The sequence below is a fragment of the Passer montanus genome, unplaced genomic scaffold (assembly GCF_014805655.1).
Source record: "Passer montanus isolate IOZ18808 unplaced genomic scaffold, ASM1480565v1 scaffold12, whole genome shotgun sequence".
In the NCBI taxonomy this organism is placed as follows: Eukaryota; Metazoa; Chordata; class Aves; order Passeriformes; family Passeridae; genus Passer; species Passer montanus.
In genome coordinates this window covers 13529314-13549182 of record NW_024358722.1, presented here as the reverse complement: position 1 = coordinate 13549182, position 19869 = coordinate 13529314, and the positions used below count along the sequence as shown (strand labels likewise).

Here is a 19869-nt window from a genome sequence, read left to right as displayed (position 1 = left end):
CCCCAAGATAATAACTGTCTCCAAAAAATTGCTATTATTTCTTTGAAATCATTTTTAGTTTCTTTATTTCTGAGTTAGTGGAGGCTTACAGGCAGTTTCAAACCCAAGCTATATATCTGCAGAGATGAGACAGCACTTCAATTGTCAAGGCATGTCTCTCACATAGCTCCCAAATAGCACATGTGGAGAAAAGCACACTTGAGAACTTGATATAATCACCACGGCTGTCCCCATTGTTCAGGTTAGTATCCCCTGTCTTCCTCTTCTTCTAACTGGCTTGAAAAAGGAGGTTTTTGCTGCTAAATTACCAAACTGACAGGCAGACAAGCTGGAAGAGGTAGGAAAGCAGCTCTATGCTTGTTGCATGCAGCCCCAACAGATCCCTTAGGCACTGCGAGGCACGGCAGCCCCAAGCTGATCTGCACATGGTCGTATCATGCTATGGTTGCCACAATAACATACATTTTTTTCAACATTTCTGGCATATTAATTGGGAAAACACTAGTTTTCCCAGAAGCTTATTCTTTATTAACCATTTCTCACACATGTTTTTCACAAATAGCTCTTTTTCACCTACACTGGAGAATGTTTTTTAACTTCTAATAGGACCAAAATGTGCAAACCAGAGGCAAACAGCACATAAATTTGCTTCAATGAGTTACATTTAATATGCAAGATGCCACATTAAAATGTATGAAGTCTTTTAACTCTAGCCCACAGACAAACAGAAACAACAAGAAAAATAATGAAAGGAAAATATCCTGACTTATCTTTGTAGCTACTGGTGCATTTCTGTACTCTCCCTTTCCTGCTTAGAAACTGTCTTTGGATTTGTAACAGCAAGGAAGAAAGGTTTATGGTGTGCTCTGCAGTTAAGGACTTTACATGTTCTCCAATGTAATCCTTTACTCTTGGAGCAGGCAGCTCTGTTAAAGGACAGTAAGCATGGAGCAATGTGCAAATGCAGCCTTTCTATATTCACAATAAAAAATTATTTTCTAAACCTGATTCCATGATCACCAACCAGCAGCTTGAATTTGGAGGAATGTTTTAATTTCTAACTCTTAAGGAATCGTTCTCTTGTAGTTTCTGCCTACACAAGCAGAAACCACTTCCACTGCTAAGGCTGTGCTAGTCTTGCTCATTTAGAGACAAGCCAAGCTCAAAAGCAGCATGCAGCTGCAGTGATAAAACAAAACTGCAGCTTCTGCTCTCATCTTGGTAGAGCGAATAGGAATCCATTTTTCCAAAAATATTTCTCTACATAAAACAGTTTAAGGACTTCATAGTAGCCAAAGTGAAATTGGTCCAGCATTCAGGTGTGTCCTGACTCTTTACAAAGAATGAGAAGTTATTCCTACAACAGCCCAACCCATCTCTTCTTACTCCACCTGTGCTACACGAGCAAGAGAAAGAGAACCCCTGTGAAGACACCCCACCACTGCCAGCCAAGTGGCACCCAGGAAGGTACAGTGCCTCTACAGCTGGGGCACATTCACAGCTTGCAAAAGAGCAAAAGCACAGTGATATAATGCAGGCTACACTCTGACTCTCTCCTAACAGTCCCTGAGGACACTGAGAAATGAAAAGGTCTTTGTGTCTGTACCACCTCCACTTTATGAAGTACAATGGTACATGACACGTTACTCCCACTTTCACTTCTCAAAGCAGAGCCTAATTTTTTATGCTTCTTTTTGCTACAAGCCACTGTGGTATTCTCTATCAAAAAAGCATTCAGACTTTGTGACTTATCAGTCTGCAGCTCAGAAGGGCCCAGACTGCAACTCTCAGGCTATTATTCTGTCCAAACGTGCAACATGATTCCTTCAAATCTGTAAATTCCTTCTCTTCTGTTACAGAACAAGCAAGGTGACAAATGGTTCTGAATGCCAATATATTACAGAGAAGGGTATGCTAACTACAGCTGGGGTAATTAAAGCAAAACCTCTCTTTATCACATTACATCCCATGTCTAGTGGGCTTTGCATGCTTGAGTGCATGAATACTGAATATTATAATTTTGCAGAAAAAGCAAAATCCAGACAAAACAGAAGCAGACCTGGCACTGGTATAAAAGTCAAAATCAGCAGTACAACAATGTATTCTCTAATGTTCTCATAAAGTTTTCAATATATATGTTCACTTTTCTCATCACTCAGCAAGGTTAATATCAGTAACCCCTGAGCCCAACAAGACTGAAATGCATCTTTCACAGCAAGTGTATTGCTTCTGCAAAACTTCTCAGGACACCCTGTTTAATTTGAAGGATAAAATTAATAGTGAAAGAAAAAAAAATGGAGCCAACACTAAACTGCTGTTTAAGGAGTCGTTTCAGGCTGTTGATTAACTTCTGAAGAATATTGTTATTTATTGCTAAAGACAAATAGTATGTTCCCATCAGGATCTCTATTATACATTGTGCTATATGCCTTTCTCTGGAGGATGAAGGTCTGGCTGCATATAATTAGTCTTGAGAATTAGCTATTATTAACAATTGAATTAACACAGTTAATCCTTCCAAAGGAGTTTCTCACTAAGTGTTTGTTTGCCAAAGTCAAACTAGAGAGGTCTATATAAACACTCTTGTGACATTCCCAGAAAAATTAGTGCACCCAGAGAATTTAATGAATGCTTCTACTAAAAATTAGTAACAGTGCAGGCAGAGCAGAATACCTTCATTTTAACCAGTAAGAATTCTCATACCAGCAGCCAGTCATAGCGTATTGATCACAAACCATGGAGATGAGTTGCTTTCTTCATAATTATCTGTCTCCAGCAACTATGGTAGGAAAACTGCTAATATTCAGAAATAACTAAAACAGGCAATCAATAAGATATTATTTATTACATCACCAGTGCTGATAGACTGTTATAATTCATAAAAACTTGTGAAGTTTATTGATTTTCTAAGATACTGACTTAAAATTGAGCTATATTTTCAAATCACTGAGTTTACATGAAACTATAGTCATTATAGCAAAGTGGGCTTTTTAGACAATTTAAGATGCAACAATGTCAATACATATTAAACGCACAAATATATCTGGGTCCAGAACATAAAGCTGCATATGCTACTATATCAGTTGTTATGCATGAAGGGGACTTCTTGTTCTACAATAAGTAATGTACTTGTTTACAACCCTATTCAATATAGTCCTCTGAAAGTTCATAAAAGCATGATAAACAATGGCTCAAGATTGAAAAACTCAAGTTTTCCAAGTGCAATAAAACTATACCTGTCGATTCCCACAAAGGCTCTTTACAATTGTAACAATAATTTGGCAAAGCAGAAAATGCTTGTCCAAATGAAAAAGCTGACATTTTTCATTTCCATGTAGCTCAACAGCTTGTTATTTCCAATAATACTAAATCAGCATCTTGTCTACTTTTCCCAAAAGGAACACTTTATTCACTATAAGGTTACGTTGTTCATTTAAATCTGCAGGGCAACAGAATTATTTTTTTTTAATGGTGAAATAATTAACTCTGGAAGTCATGCAAAATGTGTATTTCTCCATATGTATAAAACCCTTTCAAACAGTACTGCTAGGTAGGAAAGAAAAGTTAATTACCACAGAACTATTTGACAGGAATTTATTAGAGGAATTACTGCTGTATTTCAACACTGTAGGTACTTTCCCTGACAGAAAATCTCCTTCCCAGGAATTAGTTATAAGTGTACCTCGACTTTTGATGTGCATGTAGATTTGACTTTGCTTTTGAAAGCAGAGCAGCCTCCTTTCTTCTGCAGGGTCTGTTGTGTTCCCCTTTAGAGGTCATTGGTGTAGGAATAGTGCTGGAGGAGGAAGAACTCCAAACAAATGTTCAGATCTCCCATCTGCCATCCTGGTCTCACAGTGTGACCTAAGGAAGGTCCACATCAAGTCAAGGGTGGAAACTTTAGAGGTTCAGCTTTTCTGTGGGTTTCTGTTACCCTCAAGCTTTCCTTCTATGGAATCAGGAAGAGTGGAGAGAGAGAGAGTCACGGCTGAGATGCTCATGAGATTCTGCAAGCTTCTGGGTTTGATCCTTCCATGCTTTTCACTGCTCTGACAGTAGCATCTCAAGTTTTCCAGGATATTAGAAAAAGGGGGAGAGGCAGCTTGGGCTACAAAGCACATGAGGAGATGCCAAAGAAAGTTCTTGCCAGGTACTCAAGCAAGAATGGAGCATGGTACAAATTCTCTGCAATTGCATCACCCCAGCTCTCATGCAGGGCTGCCCAAAAATTGAGGGTTTCATCAACATAGAAACTTTAGGTACAGCACACCAAAAAATACAAAGAAAAAAAATTACAAGATTACCACAGCCAACAGTAAACAATACAGATCACCTCTAGCTACCCCTTCAAGAGATTTCAAATTGGTTTTTGAAATGAAGTGTTTACTGTAATACTGGGAAATAAACTGTTCTGTTAGGTAGCACATGTCTTTACAGATTCTTATGTGCCACAATTTGTCTCTCATCCAGAAGGCATCTTTCCAATGTGTTTTTTTTTTGTTTTTTTTCAATATTAAAGAAAAGAGCCCCTTACCATTCCACAAGCTTGCTTAAGTACCAAGCATATTAGCAGTCTGAAATGTTTTCATGTATGGGTGACAGAGAAAAAGGTACAAATGGATCCTAATTCATTCTTAGGCAGCTCCATATTTGGAAGGGAAAATGAGCTATGCAAAATTTCCTGAGGCAAGAAAGCTAGGTTTTTCAATACAAAAGTCTGCTCTTATGGGAATAATGAGAACAACCTTTGAGTTCCTGAAGTATTATAAATTAACTGAGCCATGCTCAGACTTTGTGGTCTATTAAGGTATGTGGAGAGGGAAGAAAAGATTTTCCAATAACTTTAATGACACTGGACATGTTTGGATCATGATACGTATTTCTATACAACCTGGACTGTGGCAACTTTTTTCCTTCAATTATTAAACTCCCAAATAAAGGATTTATTTATGCTTTTTTCTCCCCACAATCTATTTTGATAAGGGAGAATAATTTAGATCTTTTGCAAAAGTGAAAAAAGAAATATATATAAACTAACAGGGATTTTTTTTCCCAGAGATCATATTCAAAAGTCAAAGCAAATAAAAACAGTGCCGGGGTCGGCTGTTACTTGTCTCTGCCCCAGCACGGGAAAAGGTGGTTCTGGGTAGGCCGCGCTCTCGAAGAAGGAGTCTGGACTCTTGCTTTTAGGTCTTCAGTCGAGTTTATTATTTCTTATCTACAAAGATTTTCTGTCTGTCCAGCCGAGGTCTGATCAGCAAGACAGACAAAGGCACTCTCTCCCGCCCACGAGGCGGTTGTCTCTTTTATAATGAAAATTACGTATTAGATATTTACCTTTACTTCCCAATACTTTCTGCCCTTGTTGGCAAGTGTACTCTTTCTATGAACCAATCCACACACGCCAACACCATCCTGAACATGGATGCCAAGGAGAAGAAAGAAGAAGGACAGGGCACGCCCAAATTCCTCCATCTTGGGACTCCTGATCCATGCACAGAATTCTAGACCCCCCTGTACAACACATAAAACCCCCCTGTACAGTGCATTCTAACTTAAGTTCTAACAAGTGAATAACATCCCCTCACCATTCAGACATGAAATTCTCTCATCTCCTCACTTTCAGGTGTCATTTCTTTAAAAGGATCAAAGTCAAGCCACCAGGTACTTTTGGCAACATTCCAGGGCCTCCGAGCCCCCCAAGGGTTGTCTCGGTAGCTCTGGACATCCGGAGTGATGTACTGAGTTCCCACAAAACAGAATGGGTTTAAGTATCCATGCTTGTATCTCGAACATTGCCACAGGATCTCCAAAAAAATATGGTCTTTTCAGCAGGTTCTGAGACTCTTTAAAATGAAAGAAATCACAAAGCCCAGCACTTTCGTAGGTTGCTAACAGGAACAAGGCTTTAATCTAAGATATCTCAGGGAATCAAGGACAATAAACTTTGAACATTACCTGTCCCTTTCTGAAAAATCAGATCTAAAAGGCACTAAAACACACACACACACACACACCCCCCCCACACACACATCAGATGGAAACAATACAAAAACCCCAGTTTTCCTCACTCACCAGCAGGCTGGTGTGAGTTCTCATTCCCTTGGCCATGACTTAATTAAAGAGGCCCCTGTAAAATATTGACTGTAGAAAGAACTGATGCAGTATGAAAGGCTACTGTCCTTGGAGGTGCTTGTTCACACCCTCTGCAGAAAGGTACCAGCAACACAGGAGAGCCAGAGCACAGAGCCTCCTGCACCTCCCCCAGGGCAAGGATGGAGCAACCCCAGAAGCTCTGTTGCATACGATGGAAGAAACAGAATTCTGATAAGTTTTTGAAACAAAATAGCAAGAAACACAACTTAAGGTATGGCAACCAAAAAGCATACTTTTTAATATCAAGGAAAAAAAATAGTAATTTCTGTGCTGGATAAGTCAAGCCTTTATTGCTAAACCAGCTTAAGTTAAAGCAGGTGGCAAACTGCTATACTCTGTAACCAATGAAAGCATAAAAATCAGTATCACAAGTTATTTCTTAGCATTCCAGTTGTAGCAAGCAGGAGATTCAGGAAAACTTATTTTAATTAAAAACTTTATTTTTCATTACAATTCACAGTTTATACATGGCAAGAAGAACCCTTGCCATGTGGACATTCAGAACACTGTGCTGGGGAGACAAGGGTCTTTGTTATAAGAGCATTGCTTGGTGCTGTGTCATGGAACTTTCTTAGTTTTAAAAGCGTACTCTCTGTAAATGTTAATTGACTGATATTTACACTGAATGTACATATTAACTTATATTTATTAGAAAACAAGCTAAGCATCCAAAAAACATGAACATTCATATCTTGCATTTTATCTAATGGTCAGAGATGCTGTAAGATTTGCCACTTGAATCATGCCCAATCAGCAAAGTCCCATTTTTTTTAATTTACAGAGCCTAAATTTTTCTTTAAGGCCTGTTCTACTCATTTTATGTACAGCCAGGTTACAGTAGACTAACAAAAGGAAAAAAATGCAAAATTATCCATTCCATCCTGCATTTCTTCTGAATCTCATGTAAGCAAAACAGAAGGTACAAAATTAATGTGTTTTCTTACCACCAATAAAGAAAACCCACAGTCTGGTTTAGATCTGCTTCTTGTCAGCCTATCCTGTCTGAACAATCATCGGTATTCAGATTGTGCTATTTATCAGCTTTTCTTCATGCCTGCATTGATATTCAGAGCCATCTCTATGTGAAATGTAGAAAGTCACAGTGATACCAGTTTCAATTGCATTCCCACGTTAGCCACAGCTCTGGCACAGGCAGCCCACGTGACATTCAGGAAAACACTCTGCCAGGATTCCTGGGTAAAATATCATGTAGCCTCTGGGGTGACTTGGCTTAAAAAGGAAATTAAGTATCCTTTTCATACCAAATATCTGGCAGAAGGTTTATGTTTATTAAAAATAGCTGTATTCTTCTGCATTGTTTTTTTGGATGTGATTATTAGAACACAGCAATTTAAAGCCTCCCCCTGCCTCTCATCAAAACAGTAATTTTTACTTGCTCTTGTCATCTACCAAATAATTTAGTGATAGATAAGCTGCAGATTTTTTTGGTACATCTAATGCAGAGAAAAACAACTGCTGAACACTGCTTGGAAAACTAAGACCTGAAAAGGGTCTGCAAATCCTACAAGTCAGCATGAACAAGTATCAGCTGGACCTGAGTAAAACAAAATACTTCCGGGGGACAGATTTGCAACTTTTGAAACTGCAGTGCCTTTAAATTTGGAGCTAACAACATCAATTGATGATTGTTGAGTTTTGGCATTCATTCATGCTGGTTGGTATCTTCACAACAGACACCTTTGAAACACCACCATTTCAAGAACGAAAGGCTTAAATGAAATACACTTCTCATGCAAAAAACCCAAACAAATAAAAGTTGTACAGGAACTGTAGAGGTTCTGATTCTTCAAAAGATAAGGCACTGACCAAAATTTCTTAGGTAAAAGGCTGCATAAGAATTTCTTGCCATTTACAAATGTGTGTAGTCCAGAAATGGTCCATTCCTAGGCTCAGTAAGGTAGACCCTGAAATTTTAAGGACTGATCCCTCAAAGCTACATTGTTACCATAAACAAGTGAGATTCATTTGTGAGGCCATATGGCACATTAGAAGTGAAAAACAGTCTGGGCAGATAAAGGCAGAAAACATAGCTTGTTCCAGCATCTTTTGGAAACAGCAGTGCCATTCATCTATGTGTCTCTGAAGAGATACGATGGTAACTCGGGACTGTAGTTTTTCTGTGGAACTCATGCACACATATAAAATGCTGCTAGCACTGGTCATCGACAGGGTGGGGAAAAAAAGGTGTATGGCTAGACTAAGCCAAGAGCTTCCCAAGGGCTGGGATCCAGAGTCATGGCTACTTAATGTTCTCGATCACAGCTATCTCTTCCGCTGCACAGTGCGGCGTCAAACCATTCATGTAAATGCTGTCCGTCTTTGTCAGAGCTGGCAAGAGGTCCTTCTCGCTGGTCAGGTGGTTCACTGACAGTGTTCTCTTGCATGGGGTCAGGTCTTGGTTGTGGTTGACGGCAAGTTCTGCAGAGAGCTTCCTTTTGATGGAGGTGGCTCGCTGGAACTTGTCATAGATCTCCACGCTCAGGCGCCTTCGAGTCTCCTTGAACTCGGCGGTGACATTGGCTGTCCACTCTGCAGCGTGGGCTCTGAACTCCCCAACCTGCAGCAAAATTCAGCAATAAAAAGGAAGCATTATGGCACCAAGGACTTCAGACACGGTTTATCTTCAGGAGCATGGAGAGAGTGCAGGGCTGCCAAAGAGCTGCTGCTGCCACTAGCACAAATTTCTCATGCCAAAGACTCACTCTTTTATTGACAGCAGCTAAAGAAGAAATGTGGCACTAGCAAGAGTTAACAACAGTTCCAAAACCACAAAAATCTTTTCTGCTGATATTTTTTTTATTATTGTTACCATAGGCAGACAGCAATACAGGGGAGCTGCAGAGGCTTGACAGCTGCACAATACCCAGCTGGTCAGGGGATGCTGAAATCCCAGCAATCCAGGCTGTGTTATGTATTGTTACTAGGGTGAGAGGTTATTTATGAGCACTTTCACTGTCTCTGGAAAGATCCTTGGGAGACTTGGCAAAGAATTTTCTAAATTTAGACAGAAAAGCTTTTTCAAAGGAAACCATCGGCTGTTTGCATCCTCTTTCCTGTGCTTGCTCAAAGACAGCACCAACACAGCAACAGTTAAAAGTCACCTCAGTGGCATGTCTGCTTCTCAGCCTGAATCCCAAATCATCCTTATTTTTCCTCAGATATGTCATAAGGTAAACTGAGCAGATCTGGTCTGAGGTAAACTGTGGCCTGTCATTTTTTTACTATTTATATTTTTGCACTTGTATTTCAATCAAACCACTGCTACATTAAATAAGTTATGTAGGCAACTAAAGGAGGATCTTTTGTTGATATTATCTCATTGTAACTCAAAAGGAAATATATTGTTTATCTTTAAATCTCTTCTCCCTCAACAGCTTAATATTGGGAAGGTATGGCACAGGGAATATAGTGAAGCATTCCAGGAGAATTTAACCCACATAAATTAGTCTAATTGGTACTGTTCAGTCCAGAATTTCAATCACTGGCAAGGAAACTTTGACTTAGTAAGCAAAGAAATGAAAAAAGAATTTACACAGAGAAATATAGGGGGCAAACCATCAGAGAAAAGACCACAAGCTTATTCATGCTTTGCAGTGCAGTGGAAAACAGGAATATAATGAAGATAAAAATTAATCAGCTCATCCAAGAGTGACAGAGTTTCAGGAAAACTTTCCCCACTCCAGAAACAAAACAAGATGATCTCTTTACCCAAGGGTCATTTTATTACATTCATCTCCACTTCAGTGAATTACACAGATGACAAATTCAGACAAAGGTCTGTTTTCTAAAACACAGGTCTGCAATACACAGAGGACTCACCTAGCTGAATGATTATTACTATTTAATTTGTTCAGCCAAGATCAGACACACTAAACTTCAGATCTGAAAATAATGAAATCTGCAATGCTGAAACATCTCAGCTGCCCCAATATTTTACTTGTAGTAAACAAGTAATAAAAATATGATAAATAGTATCAGTGCACACCCTGGGGCAGTTTGTTCCTTTTCCTAAGCCTTACTTAAGGCAGGTTGCCCAGGTCCTGGAGAATGGCTCTGTCTAGGGGGAGCAAAGAGCCAGTACACAGGTTTCCTCTTTACTGTATATATTTGTACCACTCACCAGTTGTGTAAGCTTTTAACAGACCAGGTATTTTGCTCAGGCACACAGATCTGGCATTGCATGTGGGCACATTCAAGAGATGCTATCAGGACTTAAAAGTAATATTTCAATTTTTTTTTAAAGTTCCCATGTGATTTCATATCTGTCCAGGAGAGAAAATCAATTGGCCTTGCTTCTGAAGTAAGCAAGTTTGTGTGATAAACTCAGGGATAGGCTCAGAATGTTCCTGGTGATGGACCTGTCGTGCACAGGGCAAGCTGTTCTGGGCATTTGAGTTTTTCAGGAGAATCTTAAAATTGTAGTAGTTGGGATATCTGATGTCTGAATCTAGTGAGATTTCTTTGGGGAAGCAAGTTCATTCAGCCAGCTGAAGAGCATCAATAAATGTGCCTTTGGAGATAGACTCATTCCAATTAAGGTGGTGTGGAACACTAGCATGGTGGACACAACTCTACCTGCCCATACACCAAAGTTGTGATGTTGGTTTATATTAAAATTGTAGGAGAAAAATACAAATTGAAACATGTTGTTATTAATGCTACTGCTAAGTAGAATCAAGATGCATTAGTACAAAAACAGAGAGAATTGGAACACATTAAGACCCAGGAGTTCAGTGCTGTTTGAACTATGCATGCCCCAAATCACTGCTTTTGGCCCCTACTTTTCATGTGAACTGAGATGCATTCAAAAATATTACCTCTTTGAAACAAAACTCTTAATTCCATAGCACTTCCAGAATCAAGCAGGGTTGTAAGAAAAGGATTATAAGAAAAGAAATGTACCGTTTTGACAACCAGTGCACATTAGTACCTTGCTTATATAATTTGATCCCTCCTGGATCCATAGGGACATATCTCTAATATGTTCAGGTTCTTTCTGTCCTTAGGTTATGACATTTTAACAGACTGCATTACAGCTCCTCTTCATCTGGGCTCTAACGACCGAAAAATGTCTTATGCCAGTTGCATGTGCTGCTCAAAAGAAATTAAATTCTTAAACTCCCTACATACTGTAACAACAATTTACTTTTCTCTAGATCTCTTGCCTCGTTACAGCACAGCTCTGTAGACTCTGCAGCTGTCATAGTTGGGGACAGTGTGACATAAGGACAAGGCCTCTTAGTCACAGAAATTATTGACAACTACATACTTAACATAAGGCTGAATGTCACAGAATATTTCAGAAGCAGTAGGAAAAACATGTCATAGTGATAGCACCTGACTCAGCCATACAAGAAGCAGCACTAATTTGGTGATGCTTCTCACTTTAACCTTCAGGGAAGAGAAATGCTACTAGTAATGGGGACATGGTCCCTATCCCAGCTCCTGAATTACTTCCTCCACATCAAAATCCAAATTAGACTGCAAGGTGTTACACATATTTCACAAGGAGTATCAACCTAGCTATGCTGAACATCAACAGCAAGTAAAACTGTATTATGTATTTAAGAAGCAGGGAGCAGCACCCTACTGCCTTATGATTTCAGGGAAGACAAGCCTCAATAACAAGTTCTCAAGAATTATGGTATATAGTAACACAACTAAGTATTCCACACAGCACACTTCACCAGAAAACAACAAGAACAACAAAAATGTAAAAATAAAAAGACACCAGAAACCCAAAACAACCCCCAAAACCCAACACCCACAACTTTTCCAACAAATGAATAGCATTGACCCAATTCCTTGCCCAGCCCAGGTTGCCTGTCTTCCAGCTAACACTGCCAGGGTATCCCATATGATCTGCACCATATCCAACAACCCTGTGAGGATGTCTCAAATACCACAGGTCATGTCCAGTAACAACTCCAAATGTCTGTACCAATTTATGTGCCTACCTGTGGTGATGATGTCACATTTACTTGTTCAGCATATAATGAGAAACTGCCTTTGAACCATTTGTGAAGAGTGCTCTACTCATTCTTGTTAAAGTCACTATTGGGATTTTTGAGGGGTTTTGTAGTGAAAAACAGACACTAATAAATTAATGCATGAACTTCCCGAATGACCAAACAGTTCCCAGGCTGCACACATACACGATCACCAATATAACTTCAAGACAGATATACTGAATTTGACAGAACTAAAAAGAAACATGGACATTAAGCCACCACTCCTTCAACTACTCCTGCCAAAATCCATCTAAATTAATAATGTTCTAGAACTGGCTCTCAGTCAATATCTCTAGTAGGGTCAAAAGTTCCTATGCAGTTTCATTGCTACTGTGTTTTAGCTTTCTGTCCAGCCGAGCTCCACACTTGGGTAAAGGCCAACAGCATAAACCGGAATGCAAGAATGTCCAAGGGGATGCTACTGTTGAAACTAAAAAACCATTTGAATTTACTGAAGCACCTGCCTTATCCTTCAGTACATTTGCTCTTTTTCCTTATACTTGTCAAGAGTTTGAGAATCTTTCTGGACACTCACAAAACTATCCAATGCTAATGCACACAAAACTTTCCACCATTCAGGAAGACCAGTCATCCTATTAAGTACCTGGAAAGCACAAGCCATGTGGCTATACACAAGTAATCTGTATTTTGAATTAAGCCACATCTGTGCTCTAGCAGGAAAACAAACAATCAAAACCATAATTAAGGACATCCTTAAATAGACCAAGACAAATGCACTTGCCTAACTTAACTTTGCCTTAGTTTTGCTCCTCTGTCACAGGGATATTCTTGAAAAACCCTGACATCACAGTAGATCAGTTAATCTACTTCTGCTTACAAAGTCAGAAGAAATATATGGATGGAGCTCAGATATATTATATGAAAGCTATTATATAGTCAGGAGGAGGTGTACCACTGAGTAGAAAATAAGAAAAAATAGCATTATATATATGTCATGCAAGAAAATGAAAACATATATTTCTAAGTAATGTGTGCAGCTCTTTCTGTCATAGTTGAGCATTATATTGCTTCCCTTTGGCATACAGGGCTCATACATTTTGTGACAAGCATGTCAGTGTAAGCCAAAAAATTGAATTTAAAAAGCAAGTAGATGAGCTGCTGGTATCCATTTGACTACATTTTAGGGTGAAAAACAGGTGCCCATCCTTACAGATATTCTTAATAGTCTAGATGTTGCCCAGTATATAACTTCTTGCATTTATCCCTAATGCATTCTCCAAATTTTCATAGCTTCATTTTTCCTCTGCAGTGTACTTTATCCTGCTACTTAAAAATAACACATCCAATTAACCTCTCTATGATATGCTACTCAGACAAAACTAGAAAGTGCATTACTGTCAAATATGCAGGCAGCAGAATACAGAACACAGCATTTTGCCTTAGCTCTCAGGAAATTCAGCCAGTGTTCACAGAAATTGTTCACAAAGTTCCTTTAAAAAATGTAGGTGCAGAGAGGGGTGATGGGTTTAACAACTCAGCTGCTGGGTGGGTTTATCCCTGAGTGCATCAGAAGGGTTTCCTATCTGCCATCTCACTTTCCTGCAGGTCTGGGCAAGCATATGCTGCGTTTTCCCATGCAAGTTGCTGCTGGACACAAATTTCTACCTCAGTTTCCATTGGCTAGAGAAAACCAGAGTGCAGAAGAGAAAAAGAGAAGCTTCACAAACATTTTTAGTGAAACCTGTGCATTTCCTGCATATGAAGTGAATTGCATTTATAGTTCATCTAAAATTCCCAAAGCAATGATCTGGCTTTCAGTATTTCTGCTATTATGGTGTTATTGTTACACACACAAAATACCTATGGAGAGGTGTTTAGAACAGAGTGTGCTGTACTTGTCTTTAAAGGTAAACAGCCACAAAATGCAAGAAACATCACAGGCATTAATGAGATACCCAGGCTGAGCTTTCCCAGGTCCACCATGTTCTATGATGAACCACCCTCTTCTATGCCTTCATCCTGTCAGAATCTCAGTTCTGCAGCAGGTAGCTTTCCTTCACCAGGTCTTCAAGGTACCAGACCTTGATTTCAAGATGAATGGCACACACAAAGCAGTAAGTGAAGCCTTTTTTGGTTCCACTCACTGGTATATACATCCTTCTGTTTTTCAGATAAATATCAGAGGGGAAAAGACTTTCTTTTGTGAAATTGTCATCCTCTGGGGTAAGGCTTCAATTAAATAGACAATTGTATTTTTGTAGCCATGGCGGTCAGAGATTTTTGGGAACAAGGTCTCCTGTTAGAAACGGGATTGTTGAGTCCCATAATAAGCAAGGATTGTGAGTTCATTCTGGTGAGCAATGATTGTTTTGTTTCACCCACATAATTTCCATGAACACATCTGATGCCTTGGATGAAATAAACCACATTCTCCAATGGGAATGCAGAGAGCCCACAAATTTTGATTATTTTATTTGTGGAGGAACATTTATGGTGGCAGCTGTGGGAATATGTTTTGTGGAGATGTAACAGATGGCAGATGCAAGAAATGGCCTTTTCCTTTATCATGGCTTGATTCAACAAAATAAAAACAGCATTAAAAATCATGCCTACAAAACAGAAACAGATATACTAAGAGTCAACACAGTTATTTTGTTTCACCTTTTGTTTTTTCCATAAATATGAAGACTGCTATGCTAGGTATTTCCTCAGAGCTATTATTGAATATTGTCCATCAGACATGTCTTTTTATAGATCTGCATGTGTGTAGTCTCAGTAGTACAGACAAGTTATAGGCCTGATTTTCTCACTCTCTATTGTTCTGCTTCATTATTTACTTCCAATGACAAAAATTAAAAATAAAATGTTGAAATTTTCCTCTAAAAATCAGTTCTATTTAGTGGTTTCAGTGCCTCAGAGAGCCATCCAACCCCTCTTTCAACCTGGTGAGAGTGAATGACATGCACCTGTATTAGCTACAAGAAAATACTTAAGTTTGAATAAAGCTCTACCATGTGAGCCTAAGGTGATTCAGGGGAACAGTGTCTCTCCTCTTCCTGTGCTACACAGCCAACAACTTGGCTGCAGCCAGGAATAGCAAACATTTTAAAAACTATACTAGAAGCATAATGAAATCCAAGCCACAGGCAGTTGAATGACTGCCTAAACTTTCTCCCAGAGGAAAGAGACAATTGTTTCATAAACTCACTGGACTTTTTTTTAGCTTATAAAGATACTCTAAAAAAGAACAAACATAAAAAAGAGCTTCTAATTTTTACTTGGTAGTAAGGAATTATTATAGTAACTACTTGGTCAAGTACCAGAAAGAACTGTTTATTTCTTAACTTTCTAGTGTCAATATCTCTAGTGATATTTGTGTGAAATATTAAAGCTTTACTTCGGCTGTTCAGCACTAGTTTTACAAATATCTCTTGTGAAAGGCAGTATTCTATAGCTTTTTTGGTCCCTTTTATCTGCAATTGCAAAGCATTTTCCTCAACGTCAACACACCTACTTGCAAGGGCATTCTGCTGAACTTGCTTTGTCTGGGAACTCATCCTCAAGACAGCTATCAGATTCATATACTCAGCATTAGTAACATGTTCTGCTGTCTTTTCCTAACAATATCCAAGCACTGAGATTATCCTAAAAAAAAAAAAAAAGTAAGATTTTCAGGAATGTTAATCATTAAGATATCAGTGATATTTAATCTGGAATATTTTCAGCCTACAATAAACCACAGATATATTTATTGCTGTAACAAAGGATCAATTACATCTTACCTTCAAAATTTAAGATTTCTCAATGTAGATCATCATAATATATATTCTGGGAATCTTCATGGGTAATTAACTCCAGAAAATGCCATTCCTATAACTGATCTCTCTTTAATCAATTTCTCTTATTATAGTATAAGTATAGTATAAGTTTCTTGCTCTAGCTTTATTTTTGCAAATTCAATAGCTCTTGCCTTCACTCCCTTGCTGCATGCAGCCTTCACTGTAATAATTCTTCCCTTAACACTGTGGGAGAGCAGGGCCAGGCACAGAGTCTGGCATGACAGACACTGACAGTGTCCCCATGCCCTGGGCCATGCTGCTCCTCATGGAAGTGTCCTTGGCAGCACATCTCCTGTAATCAGCACCCCACCAGGACCTGCCACTCAATATGCAGTAACAAAACAGCAGTCTCTAAATGCTTGGTATGCCCAGCTAAGAGGCATGATACAAATATAAACATAACCACAGCAAAACTGTGGAGATGTTATCTGTGTGTGTGCTGAATCTGACGTGAAGCAAGCATCACATGTCCAAAGTACATAAAACTATGAGGAAAGATCTCAAAAAAAGTGTCAAAAGCCATCAGCTGTTTAGTTTTCCTGGAATTCTCAGAACAAGATGTTCTTTCCTATTCATTATTGCACACATTGCCACAGCAGACTTTTAAAAGACTGATCAATATAGAAACTCAGTATTACAGACTGTTGCTAGGGCAGATTCAGGAACATCACCAGGATAACCTAAACTCATAGAAAGGAAGAGAACAAATTGCATTCAGAATGCAGTCAGTAATTTCCATCTCCTCCTTGTACCAAAACCACTCTTTAAACATCCCTGAGACTCTGGGCTGCTATAGAGAGACTGTACTCCCAGCTTTTATTTTGGGTTTGTTTTGGTTTAATTTTTTGTCCTGTTGCTAGTCAAATTTGACTGGAGACATGCAGTTGTTTTGTCTGTAAAAAGGTTTTATATTTCCACCCATCTCATAGAAATAATTAAAAATAATCATGTTTTTGAACATGGCTGTTCCTTCCCAAATAGACTTTTGTTCACATCTTGGATGTAATGGGAAAAAAAAAGCTCTTAATGCAAGCCAGATTTCTCTTCAGATGCTTTCCTTGCCATTTTTCTAGCTCTCTGCATTCTTCCTAAAGTTTAGACCACAAATCTAGGGGCTGTTTTCCAGTAATATACTTTTTAACAACATCTGCAGCAGTACCACCACTTTCCTACACAAACTCAATGATTCCCTGCTTACACATCTTAGAATTGTTACCCTTATTAATCACTGTCTTGCAAAATTACTTTTCACGCCATGGCTTTGTCACTGTATTTGTCTCCCACAAATATTTCCAGTTCAGTGCTTTCTAGGAACAGATTTCCATCACACAAGCCTAACCAATTCAGTGAACTTGGGGATATAAAATTTGCAAAGCTGCTGCAGTTTGGTTTGGTTTTTTGGGTTTTGGTTGGTTAGGGTTTTGGGTTTTTTGCTTTGTTGGGATTTGTTTTGGGTGGTTTATTTTTTTGGTTTTGCCTGTTCTTTTTTGTTTTGGATTGCTTGTCTGCTTTCTTTTGCCAGGAGGTAGGAGGGTTGGTTGCTTTTGTTTCTTGAAACAGGGAGAGCCAGGTCAAGAGTTCATTGAACAACTGAACAGCTTTTTCCTCCTCTTTGGTCACAGACCCTCACTACTCAGCCTCTAAGGACAATCAGTCTGGAGGGTGAAAACCCTTCAAAACTGCTTCTCACTTGAGTCTGCCATTTTTTTCATGCATGCAAGACTACATCTACGTTCTCTCTTTGGGGGCTATGAGAAATGAGCTCAAGTTCTCTTTACGCTGGGTCCCTTTTGTTGGGTGAGCACCTTCAGCCTAAAGCTGATAAAAAGGCAACAAATAATATAGGGAGTGCAATAATCTCCACAGTATCATCATGACAAGTCTAATTCTGTTTTGACAGACTTGAGTGACAGCTCTGTCACTGGTGCCAAGAAGATTAAACTGAATGATGATTCAGATGAGTCTAATTTGTTGAATTTGTTTATAAATATCAAATAAAGCAGCTGCCTCCTGAATTTTCACAAGGAGTGAATGCCCTACTTCTCACGAAATTTTAGGCTTGGTCTTAAAAGCTGGCTGCATGTTTCTCAATTCAAAAGACAGACAGGCAGAATGAAAAAATTACTTGTCCAAACTGAGCTGATGTCTAACGTAAGTCTGTCACCTGGACTCCTGATACACAGTAAAGAGAATAGGCTCCTCCAGGATCTATAGCCCAAATGCCTAAGATTGTTGTTTGGGTAGGCATTTTTTGCTGAAAATTCTGGAATTCAGAAGCTATGCATACTGAAGTAAAAGAAAAAAATATGACAAGGAAAAAAATCCTGCTGAAAATTTATCTTTCAAAGAGACTAAAATCAGAAAAGTGCTCTGAGTAATCAGAGTGTAGAGAATAATGAAGAGGAGGGAGTTTAAGGCAAGCTAGTATAGCTGAGGCTGAACTTCAGAGACAGATCGCCTACTTAAGATTACAGCACACAGCATGTTCCAGTGACTTTCTGACATTTCATCTATCTTACTGTATGATCGGCTTCCAGATCTATCCTTCTAAAACTCCCACTGCTGTCTCTACTTGTCTTTCACTTCCCTCCCCATTTGATGCATTTAAAGTTCTCCAGAGTGTTTCAGGAGACAAAAGCCACCAGAGCAACTGACTGACATACTGGTTATCTGGATTTTAATTTCAAAATATGGCAGTTCTCTGCATTAGTGCATTTCTGATCAGACTTCTTTTTTGTCTCAGTTCCACTTGCATATGGCAAACATTTCTGCTAGTATATTGGAAAGAATATAGATGTTCTATTTTGTTGACACAGTGAAATGCATTATTACCTCAAAGTCTTACGTAAACTTCTTCTAATAACAACACTACTACATTAAAATATATTAATAGAACTACAGATTTTAGGTGATATCCACTAACGGCATGGTTCCTCCCTGGAATAAGGAGGACTTCCCTTCATGCCTTAAATATGCTGATATTTATTGATACTTTTTACTTTAGACTACAGGGAAAGGCAAAAAATATTACATCTGCCTACCAAAAGAGATATCCCTCTGATGATATCTAGTTTTGGTTGTTGGGGGGAAGCAAAGAACAACACGTGCAACCTCTCTGTCTCATTCTGGACTCAGGTAACATTCTCTAGATTTTGCTGCTTAGACTGCTGAAACCAGCACAATTGATCACTACTGAATGATCTGCTCCTGTATCTAAACATGTTAGACTACTGTTTTCTTCGTGGAAAGCAGGATATAACTCCTATACAAAACCTTGTTTATTTGTCGATACCCATAACAATCCCCATAATTTTTAGGAAGATTTTCAGCAGCCTATTTCCTAAGAAATACATTATACTGCTTCAGTTTTGAGAGTGCATTGATCACAGTTCTGTAGATTTTTTCATGGGCTCTCCATCTCAATAGGTTTTAATTTATAACATTATTTCCCACGTCAAAGGCTAGTTTTAGGTATAAGGGGCTATTTACCAAAAGACTGACAATGTTTCCCCAAGACAGGGAAAAAAATACACTCCATGCTTTGAACAAGGGGTTTTCATTGCACTCATGGATATTGGAACTGTAGAGAGGTTTCTCTGCTATAATCTGCATTCACAGAAGCTGGAACAGTCCACTGTAAATTTAGGTTTAACTGGAAAAAAGACAAAAAAATCAGTCTCATCTGGCTTCTGCTGGCACAGAAGGACTTGATAACTCCATTTCCATTAATTCCTTCAGTATCTTCACTCAGATTTTCCCAGGAAGACAGCAAGAATAAGCTAAGAGCAGCAGTTTTTATCATAAAATGAAACCTTTAGAAAAGTATTTGTAAAATGCTTATAGCCAATGTTATAACAAAATGCAATATATTTCTATTATTT

The 19869-nt window shown here is 38.8% G+C and overlaps 1 protein-coding gene across 8 annotated transcripts in view; it reads right to left on the bottom strand.

Moving 5' to 3' along the window:
- Positions 1 to 6379: 6379 nt before the first annotated feature.
- The window catches only part of KCNK2 (potassium two pore domain channel subfamily K member 2), a 129168-nt gene continuing 115678 nt past the window's right edge, over positions 6380 to 19869 (bottom strand). For all 8 annotated transcript variants that reach the window (XM_039698009.1, XM_039698006.1, XM_039698007.1 and 5 more), the window contains one exon: positions 6380 to 8734. In XM_039698009.1, coding sequence (XP_039553943.1) covers positions 8417 to 8734 — 318 coding nt within the window. In that variant the 3' untranslated portion in view covers positions 6380 to 8416. The remainder of the gene's footprint in view (positions 8735 to 19869) is intronic.